Source organism: Paralichthys olivaceus, chromosome 10 (genome assembly GCF_024713975.1).
Source record: "Paralichthys olivaceus isolate ysfri-2021 chromosome 10, ASM2471397v2, whole genome shotgun sequence".
Lineage (NCBI taxonomy): Eukaryota > Metazoa > Chordata > Actinopteri > Pleuronectiformes > Paralichthyidae > Paralichthys > Paralichthys olivaceus.
The window spans coordinates 9857379-9868007 of NC_091102.1; the positions used below are offsets into that span (position 1 = coordinate 9857379).

At 40.3% G+C, this 10629-nt stretch overlaps 1 protein-coding gene across 2 annotated transcripts in view; it reads right to left on the bottom strand.

The window, feature by feature from the left end:
• LOC109631443 (ATP binding cassette subfamily C member 4 (PEL blood group)) overlaps nucleotides 1–8657 on the bottom strand; it is a 38931-nt gene extending 30274 nt beyond the window's left edge. The window contains exons 1-14 of one of the 2 annotated variants that reach the window (XM_020090226.2): nucleotides 8631–8657; nucleotides 6379–6489; nucleotides 4093–4213; nucleotides 3780–4004; nucleotides 3622–3711; nucleotides 3363–3526; nucleotides 3037–3162; nucleotides 2612–2861; nucleotides 2413–2517; nucleotides 2133–2222; nucleotides 820–1011; nucleotides 567–661; nucleotides 403–489; nucleotides 216–312 (exon numbers count right to left, since the gene is read on the bottom strand). In XM_020090226.2, the coding sequence (XP_019945785.2) occupies nucleotides 216–312; nucleotides 403–489; nucleotides 567–661; nucleotides 820–1011; nucleotides 2133–2222; nucleotides 2413–2517; nucleotides 2612–2861; nucleotides 3037–3162; nucleotides 3363–3526; nucleotides 3622–3711; nucleotides 3780–4004; nucleotides 4093–4213; nucleotides 6379–6489; nucleotides 8631–8635 (1758 nt within the window). In that variant the 5' untranslated portion in view covers nucleotides 8636–8657. Of the gene's footprint in view, nucleotides 1–215; nucleotides 313–402; nucleotides 490–566; nucleotides 662–819; nucleotides 1012–2132; nucleotides 2223–2412; nucleotides 2518–2611; nucleotides 2862–3036; nucleotides 3163–3362; nucleotides 3527–3621; nucleotides 3712–3779; nucleotides 4005–4092; nucleotides 4214–6378; nucleotides 6490–7144; nucleotides 7393–8630 lie in introns of those variants that run through there. The other variant, XM_069533312.1, reaches the window with a different exon arrangement.
• Nucleotides 8658–10629: the final 1972 nt, after the last annotated feature.

The window sequence follows — 10629 nt, forward strand, 5'->3', positions numbered from 1 at the left end:
TTACTATTCTGACTGTACCTGCAGGTAGAATGTGCGATACTCATGATACAGACATTTGTTATGATAATTACAATAATCAAATCTGTATAATCAACAGTCTGGAATTTTACCACTGTATAGCATAAAACTGGCAACGGTTTCATCCCTAGTATCAATGTGAGCATTTCTCTTGGACATAAAAACTTTAATTGATAGAAACAAAAATAAGCACATACCTCCTTTAAGACCACTATATGATCTGCAGCTTTCAGATATTGCAGCTGGTGAGTAACCAAGACGCGAGGCTTCTTCCTCAAAAGTCCACAAATGCACCTGAGTAAAAAACAAGTCATTTGGCGTAGAAATGACAAACTGTATAATTAATAGGCTTCTCATTGGGGAAATGTTTTTACCAAGACTTACTCTTCAAAGAGGTGCCGGCCCACCTCAGCATCCACAGCACTGAGCGGGTCGTCCAGCAGGTAGATATCTGCATCCTGATACACTGCTCTGAAACACACATACATGAAGTTTAGCTTTGTCAGTGACATCACAGATAATAATAACTGTGAAGTTATTCAACACACCTGGCTAAGCTGACCCTCGCCTTCTGTCCTCCGCTAAGGTTGGCCCCTCTGTCCCCGACCATCGCCAGGTCACCACCAGGCAACAGGTCCATGTCCTGAGCAAGGTCCAAGTGCAACTTTACCAGTTATTCACACTCACACGAGGTCACTGCAGGGTACAAGTGCTAAAACTGTGCAGATAACTAGCCTGCATAGCGTGAAAGTACAACAGGAAATGTGATTATTGGAGAACATGACTCAAAGTGATTCTCACTCTCTTGAGGGCGCAGGCTCTCAGAACTCGATCATACTTCTTGGGGTTGAGCTCTTTTCCAAAAAGGATGTTGCTTCGAATCGTTCCAGGTAAAATCCAGGGCTGCTGAGAAGTGTAGGTCAGACTTCCTTTGACTTTGACCACGCCGCTCTCCTGACTCAGTTCTCCCAGGATGGCACTGAGAAGTGAGGACTGAATGTACAAACACACAAAACACACATCATTAGTGTCTTTGACATTATTGAGGCAGTGTTTCAGTACAGGTTGACGGCGATGTCACTTTTTAACAACTGCACTTCAGTCAGGTCAATTTTTTAATTCATTTAAAGAATTTTATATTTTAATTTGGTGGCACGCCTCTGTTCTTGTTTCTCACTTGCTCCTCCATGGAAGCCACACTTCCGGGAAGAGAAAGAAGCTTAAGCAGCGTAAATAAAGCTTTACCAACTGAATGTATAGGAGGGGATCTGCAGAGCCTTAAGCTGATGTGAGCAGGTAGAGAGTTTTCCTGCTGTCAGCTGATGTGATGGATCGGGGCTGAGCGTGACATCGTGACTAGCCTGAACCAAAGCTATGCTCCATTTCAGCACGGCTGTAAAGACAGCTGTCCACTATCTACTGGCAGTTGCCATAACAACCACAGTTACAATAGAGTTTCCAGTGGAGGTGGTAAACATCCATAAACTGTATCAGGGTCAATAAGTGACACAGGTCTGCTCTGCACAGGACCAGATTTGAAGAATATAAAATAAGACTTAGGTAAAATGTGGTATAATATTAAGGGTTAGATACCTAATGGTCTTTATAGTTATAATTTGTTCCATTATATTTAAGCCCTTGAATGAGTTCACACTATGCTGGTTAAGCCAATCACCACTCGCTAATTCTCTTTTTATTTAGGAATCACTGTGTTAAATCATGTTTCTGTGATGACATCTCTACGTCGACACATGTAGCGCGATGATTGGTTGTCAGAGGCGAAGTAGGGAGTAACCATAGCAACGGATGTGGAGAAAGCTGCAGCAAATAGCAGAATGGTGGCAGCGATGATGGAATAAAAGCTAGGAAAGGTCCAAGAAAATGTTCTGATGCTCAAAGATAAAAAAAAACTTCAGGAGTAAAGATTACAGATCAAATTAGAAGTATGATGTAAGGTTAGTACGACTGTTACTACTCTCACTGCCAGAAGGGGGAGACAAAAGCACTGCAGATTTGAAGACACCTGGGTTTCCTGAAACTTCTCCCTATCAAACACATACATAGGTTTAAAATCACATGTGTGCATGACCATAAACCTAGAGAACAGACCTGACCTTTCCAGCCCCGACAGGTCCAATTACTGCCAAGAGCTGCTCGGGCCTCACTGTGAAAGACACGTTCTGTAAAGTTGGAGTCTCTAGCATCTGTAAGAAAAACCAAATGAACTTAAACACGGCCACGCAATAAGTACAAGTCCGGTTTTCTCATGGATTTAAAAATCTGTGTAGCATGTGACACAATCTAAGCTTCGACCATCGAGGCATCTAAGAATTACTTTGTGTGATACATATTTAAGATAAAAGAGTGAGACACATTTCCCACAATGCTCCTTACTTTATCCCAGTAGCATATTATATCCTGAATCTTCACCACACAGTCCTTCTCTGCCCCAGGAAGGCCCAGATGTTGAGGAGCTACTTCATCCAGCAGCAGAAAATTCTTTGAGGAAGAATCATATTCGGAGCTTCAGTTTTAACAGACGACAATTAACACACACTTGACGTAAATATGTCTTCAGCAGTGGTGCATTTACCTGAATCCTTCGGATGCTGATGAGAGTCTCAGAGACCTTCTCTATGGCAAAGGGGAAGAAGAGTGTGATGGTGAGTCTGACGGCCCCGTAGAGAGAAACAGCCATGAACACTCTGCTCGGGGACAACGTGTTCCCTGTGAGTACGTAAACACACACGGTGTTGAAGATGATGATCTTGCTGGCGACAAAGAAAGACGCCATGTTCAGGCCACGCAGGTAGGAGCTTTTCATGATCTTGGAGATCTCCATTCTGTACAACGACAAGACACGTCCATCGGAAAATGCTGTTTTATGTATATTAGTATTCTTTATGTCTCTAATCATACGCGACTAGTTGTTTGTGTATGTATGTTAATTAGAGAGATTTGCAACTTTTAGTAATTTCCCTGAAAGAAAAAAAAAACAATGACAGAATAATATCATACCTTCTGATCTCATCCACCAATGCAATGAAAGGCTTCTCCCACCCGTACATCTTTATCACACGGATCCCAGTGATGACTTCATTCATGGTGCGTATTCTCTCATCTGTTAACATTGCTGTATCTGCCCTGAAGAAGCAACAGAGAACAACAGTAGTGATGGTGCCAGGTGCAACAGAAACTCGAAACAGCATTTTAAATTAAATCTATCTTTTTAAATAAAGCATGAATAAAATTAGATGGTCAATTCAATTTAGATGAATTTACTCAATTAATTAAACTTTAGCAAGCACAACAATCTTTGTTTAATCTGACGCACAACTACCAACCTCAGTCTAGAGAACAGACGTCCGAACATGGTTTGTACTGGCATCACGAAGAAGAAGACGGCCATTCCCGCAAGGCATGATGGGCCAATTGTATACATCAACAGCCATACCACAGTAGCTGCTTGTAGGGGGGCAATCCACAAAAAATGCAAGTACAAGGTTACCTGTAAAATAAAATAAAAAATGGTATAATATATTGGCCAATGTAACATCTGGAAAATTGAACAAATGAGTCAAATGTAAAATTTCAGATAATCACCTCATCAAATTTGTTGACGTCATTGGAAACAAGGTTAACAATTTGACCCGTTGTAGTTTTGGCCAATGCTTTGTTGTTAAGATGCAGAGCCTGTGCAGAACAAAAGAGTTATATCAAGTTATAAAAACAACAGGAATTATTTATACACAGTGACGGACCTTCTGATAGATCATGTGGCACATGGCCACACGGATCTTCATTCCTGCTCGTTGAACATGGTAGAAATAGAGATGATGAAGCACAGCCAGGGCCATGGCCGACAGGGAGATGCCTGCAGCACACATGTAGGCCTCGTAGACTGCAGCTTTGTCGATCGGGTCATTAATCTCAAAGTATTCGACCAGCTTCCCGAGGAGCACCGGCTGAATGACTTTGATCACTTCCTGATAAAAATGGAAGGCGAGGCAGACATTAATGTGCTGCATTAAAACATATGTTAATGTTTGGTTTCACTTTGTGACATCACTGTACCTCTATGAAGATGAATATTCCGATTAGCGAGTATGATTTCCAGTAGCACCGAACAAGAACTTTGGAGAGTTTCGGTGGGCGCATTTCTTTCGCTGCCCGTTGAACTTCGTGATTCCAGTACCTTTGAAAGGAAGTGACAAGGCCATAGTAACATTTAGTCACTAATCGTTAAGAATGCAAACTGAGTCAAAATAATACAATGCTGGTGATTCCCAAGAAAACAATGCTACTGGAAGCTTCCCTAAAGGAATCACTTTAGAGAACTTTTTTCACACTTGCTTGTTTTGCTTTATTTTTGATTATAACTTTTGTATTCTATTTACTAAATTAAAACAATTGAATTAAATCACATAAAGTTAATTTAATTCCATTGATTCATTTAATTTAACCTTATTTAGTATTTTAGTATTGAGTATTTCAATTAAAAAAAATGAGTTTAATTTAATTATATCCTTTCTATCCATTTATTTGGATGATTAATTCATTTATTTAGTTTTTTCAATTTAATCCATTAAATTTAATATAGGTTTTACATTAGTGAAGTCAGAATATCTATTTGCAAATGTTATCATCCACCTAGAGGCCAATCATAAGGTCTGTGCTCTTCCATTTTGGTTGTTGATTGACTTTTTTACTGGGAGAAAATCTTGTCCTGGTGACATTTTGACGAAGACACACTTAGCTGTAAATTGCTGCAATGTTTAATAAAAGTTATACTTCAGTAAGAAAACGGTATCTGCTACAAGCCGAGATGCCCTTAAATCCACAAGGTATAATTTTCTGCCACTGTTAGTCGGGAATTCATCTAAAACAAACAAGACAAGCTCTCAACTCATAGGGCGCTACAAGACTCACATTGTGTTCACACACAGATTTAAAGTAGCATCTGGCAACTCGTGACTCATGGTGAGTGTGGGGGAAGAGCCCCCTCTCATGTGACAGGTTGGAAAGTACTATTTATATATAAGCAGGTTCCTCTCCACACAGAACAAGTCTGATGTCAAACACCCTCACAGGCTGTTGTCACTCTATTTCTGGAAGGTCCAGTCTGAGAGGAGTCCGGCAGTAGTAGAAACACAAGATACTCTGGTTGGCTGCAACTCTGGCTATAGTCTCCATGAGGAGAAGTCATTTTAATATACATTTGTGGGAGTAAAGCTCTGAGTGTGGTTTACATATGGGTGCTCTGCCTTTGTTGGTGGCGTCAGGTAAAAGAGGGAGAGTGCCAGAGCCTTCTGTTTACTATTATCCTTCAGAGGCACTTTAAGTTATCGTTACTGACTAGAAACCTTGATGTGGTCTGGATGTCTAGAGTGGCCTCTCTCATCTAAACCTGAGCCCTGTGTTGTTAGTTGACATCTGTGCTAGTCACACATCCACAACAGAGTGTAGCTCCCTGAACCGTGCCAGTCAGGACCCCACAGGCCACTACAGGTTTGGACCACATTATTTTTTTAATGATATCTGAGTCGCTCACATTGACTGGGCTGATATTTACTATTTTTATTACACAGCACATCAAAGAAAACAAGCAATAACCATATTTGTCAGGGACAGGATTACACAGTGCAGCTCATATTAACTGTATCAGGATCTGGTTAGGATCCGACACATAAAACCAGCATGTCTGTCCAGTTTGGGTCAGGTTCAGGTGTTTCTGTGCGACTAGTGGTCAAGCAAAGTGAGACTTTCATTCTACGGGGAAATGCCTTTTTTACTGTGCACACAACGAAGAATCTTGAATCTTAATTTTGTGTCAAGTTCCGAGAACCCACAGGTGCTAATATTGAGGTGGTTAGGTTTCCAGTACCCAAACATGAACCAAGGCAGACCCTCCATCATGAAAGTATATAGTGAGAAAGGTCAGTCCGCAGATTTGCATGTACTTAAAATCTTGGAGGGGGGGGGGGGGGGGAGCAGTCATGGTAACTAGGTCTTAAGGGCCTGGCCCGGTACTGGCAGGCCATAAACCCTGAATCTGCAGAAGTTACAAAGTCCATATTCTCATGGTGAGAGTTGTACAGAGAGGACAATTATCAATAATCAATTCACGGGGACACCAGGCTCCTGACCATGTCTGAACACTACATTATAATGTTCAATATCAAAGGACGACTTTCTGAAAAATGCAGATTACTGTGGTGTCTGAATTAAGAATCTAAAACTATCCTGTCAAAGAAGAAAGTTGGAAATGTGCATCTCAATACTATTAGATGACACTAAAATACACGCAAATAGCTCAAACACATTCAAATAAAATGAATTAAAAAGTATGTAATGTCGTACCACTGTAGTTCCTCCCCGAGTCGATGGGACGCATCCTCTGGTAGAACTTTGTACATGTCATCTTCCTCCAATTTCTTCTTGTAGCCGATTCTGAACAAGGGATTCAACCAACTGGAGATAAAAAAAAAAACATAAAGTAGAGAAAATAATTACTGAAATGACAGACATTCATGATGAATGATTAATGGATATACTGTATAAATAAAATATCAGAAACTTCAAAACTTTGTTACTAAATTAAATTCAGTTTGAGACAACAATGCAGCTGTGGAATCAGGTGAACAAGCTGCAACATTTAAGTACCATGAAATACTGACACAACATAAGATTTGTAAGGTTTTTAAGCATTTTGTAACTATGTGGAAGACAAAGTTATTAGAATAGTTTTACTGATAGTTAATCACTTTTTGGGTTGTCTCTACAGAAAAAGAAACAGCGCCCCTCACACATCACTGCATGTTTTATTGTGCATGAGATGAATAAAGAAAAATGTTTGAATAAAGATCCTTTTTTCAGCTCTTGGTGCACTCCGTGACCACTGGGCACATTTTTCTTGCTCTGCCATAAAACTGCTGGATTTAATCATCCCATAGTAGAGCCTGAGCTCTCTCCTCTCCAGTGTGGGTCATAATGTTTATTACGCATGGACGGATGCTCCGCAGCTCCCCGCCACATCACACCGAGGGGACAGCCTCTCCACAGCCCGTCACACCGGAGAGGTATCTCCATTCATCTCATGTCAAACACGGCTGCCACCCTTTCTTACCAGAAGAAAATCTTGGAGAGAAGATTAGCTGAGGCCGACGGATTATCCTTCGCCTCCTTCCGCGGAGGTTCCATGCGCAGCAGGAGTTCAAAAACAGCCTGAGGAGTTAGTGTTCAGGCTGTGTGGCAGCAGGGATATCGACTAAAGACTCAGAAAAGAAAACAGTGAGAGAAAAGCGTCTGTGAACTCCAACAGTCTGCCAGTATTTCACCTCTCAGGACTCAGGGATTATTCCTGCAGAAACACTCCGCTGTCAGGTGAGCGCGGCGCTGCGTAATCCCGCCCAGCGACTCTGGATTGGCCGACAGGAGTGTTCATCATTTCCCATCACATGGACTCCATCCCGTCTTTATCCAATCGAATTTAGTTTTCCCTTTTTTTGAGAAACACTGGTGTATTTGTTTGGGATTTGCACACAAACTAGAAGACCTTTGGATCTGTGGTGACAATTTAGTGGCCGTTCATGCAACATCTGAAAAACAGTTACCACCAATCTCATTAAACACATCTTCAAATATTAAACACATAAAAAGGAGAAGTATAGTAAACAACTATACTTTGCTTACATATCATTAATCAGATTACCTTAAAGTATAATACATTTGCAGTGGTTTAAAAAAACAAGTCAAAATTAATCCCATTCAAGAATTTTAATAAAGCACTTAAAAAATTACCTTAAAGTTGGACTCCTGAGTGAAAGAAGTTGAAAATTCTTATCATCCAGTTTGTGTTTCCTCAGTTTAAGTTTGAAAATTTAGCTCCATCTCCTCAGGCTTGCGAGAGCTGATGAGAACATTTAACAGTTGAACGCAACTTTGATTTTGGGCAGGTGAGGCCTCGAGGCCTAATCCGGACTCTTCTCCCCTCTGCAGTTTCCCTCCAAAATTCACTTCCTCATTTCATAAACACTTCATGTTTTGTATTCATCGAAATGCATCACAGTGAAGTTGTGTTTCATGTTAAATACACATGCCCCCTCTCCAACAGTGGTTGTTCTCTGTCTACATAAAAACCTTTAGTAGGGAAAGTAGGCTGTCGGCCTACTGAGTATTAAAGACCCTTCAAAACATGACCCTTAATGATTCAGCGGTTCTTATTTCAACATGTAATCTGTGACTGTTGGAGAAACCTTTAAATAAACACACACATTTTTATGATGTTAAATCAACTTCAACCACAGATCAACTTTTCATGTTGAATCAAATCTCTGCAGACACAAGACATTGCAATATAAAGCAGGGAGACAAAGAAAATGTCCCTTTCAGACAAGTCAAGAGTTCAGAGATGAACAACCAAACATGGGATGAACAACAACAAAAGCAAAAACCCACTTCAAATCATTCAGCATCTTAATTCAGGCTGAGTGAGGCCCAAACAACACAGGCTGTGAACGTTTCAGTTCAGCTGTCCTCCATTAGAGAATCAAACAAATCCACAGAGGATGTCCGGTGAGGACAGTGAGGAGCTGAGAGTGTGCAGGACTGACCTCATATGTCTTCATATGTCTTCATATGTCTTCATACTCACACGAGAGAAGAGTCTGACGGAGACAAACCTGCAGGTGTCGTTAATGCAACAGATGATCCGTTGGACACCCTCCTCTCCAGAGGGGGGCGCTATCAAGAGATGTACTCTTCCGTATTTACAGTTAGAAAGGCGGGACCGGTCCAGAGCAGGGCACAATCTCATTGGCAGAACGGGGAGTGGGCGCGGTCACAGGTGTGGTTAGGTGTGAATCAAACTTTTTTTTGAAAAAAGAAAAACTCATAAACTTCTGACAGTTTGATTCATCTTCACAAGACACAACTGACAGATTAACACTCAACTTATTGATTTGGTCAATGTAAATGAAATGAAAACAAATATTTACATTCATATTCTTTAAAAAATCATCCAATCATATATTCAAACATAATGTACAACAATTGGATTAAATAATTCAACAATTTATGTATTAATATAATTAATTCTAAGATAATACATAACTTTATATGCAACAGAATTTAGTATGGATATAACAATAAGTAATAGTAAGTATAAAGTAGTATAGGCTATAGTATATGTACTAAGGTTACTATATACTGTTCTAAGTACATATATACACAAAATATACCTATTAGTTATCAGAAGGAGATCATGTAGATCTGGTGAAGAAGATTAATATACTAGGTGAATTTAATTATTTCTTTTAACTTTCCCTCAATCTGAAATGAATAAATACCTCAGTACAGACCTAATATTATATTTGTTGTCTGGATATATTCCAACAGTAATGCAAGGCCTCGTTTACTCAATCAGAGTCGTGTTGTTTCAGTTATGTTGTGTACTTGCTATGGCCTACATGTTCTATACTCACCAAGCACTTTATCAGAAACGCCTGTACACCAATTTATTTCTGCATTTACTCAACCAATCATGTGGCAGAAGTGTGATGAAGGAAATCATACAGATACAGGTCAGGAGCTGCAGTTAATGTTCACATCAACCCTGAGAATGAGGGGGAAACAGGAGCTCAGTGACTTTGACCATGGCATGTTTGAGTATTTCTGAAACTGCTGATCTCCTGAGATTTTCACACACACAAGAGCAAGTCTGTCAAGTTACTCAACATCAGAGGAAGAATGGCTGGACTTGGTTCTAGATGACAGAAAGACTAACTCAGATAACCAGGTTTTTACAGTGCTGGTGAGCAGGAAAGAATGACACATGGAAGCCTGAGGTGAACGAGTTACAGCGGCAATCAGGTTCAAGAACAGAAATCTGAGGCTGCTGCAGACACAGGCTCACAAAACCTGTCCAGATGAAGACTGAAAAAACGTAGCCCAGTCTGATGAATCCAGATTTCTGCTGAGGCTGCTGATGATAGGATCAAAATCTATCATTAGATATGACTGTCTGGATACTGTCGCGTATAATTCTACTCCAGTGCTGGAAGTAGGGGTGCTGAAGGGGCAGCAGCACCTCCTACAGTCGACAGACTGGAACTGTGAGTAACATTTTTAGATTGAGTTTTTATGACAACTGAAGCCTGCCACAGATTATTTTATATGTGTGGAAAGGGAGGAAGAGATGAGGGGTATTCAGCTGCAACATGACACTCCACCACCAGATGTCACTAAATTCTACACACTGAGCCTTTAATAGCCCTAAAGCCATTAAACTTTGCTGTCTGTTGTAGTTTAAAATGTTCTAATAAGTGGTAGAAAATGTTGTTGACCATTGAAGTTAATTCAGAAATCACAAATGCTGCACCGCTGCATTTAATAAGATGTTATTATTTACACTTTTTCTCAGGAACCCCAGCTCTGACTGACTTCCTGTGTCCCTGCTCATTGCGTACATGAAATGTTTGGATAACATCTTTTGTCTCCCATCATTAACTCCATGTGGTCTGACTACCTGAAATATTCAGAGCATGAATGTTTTAATCTCAGTTGGTCAGTGGGCTGATTCATTATCGCTGCATTATAAGTGACCGACTTTTT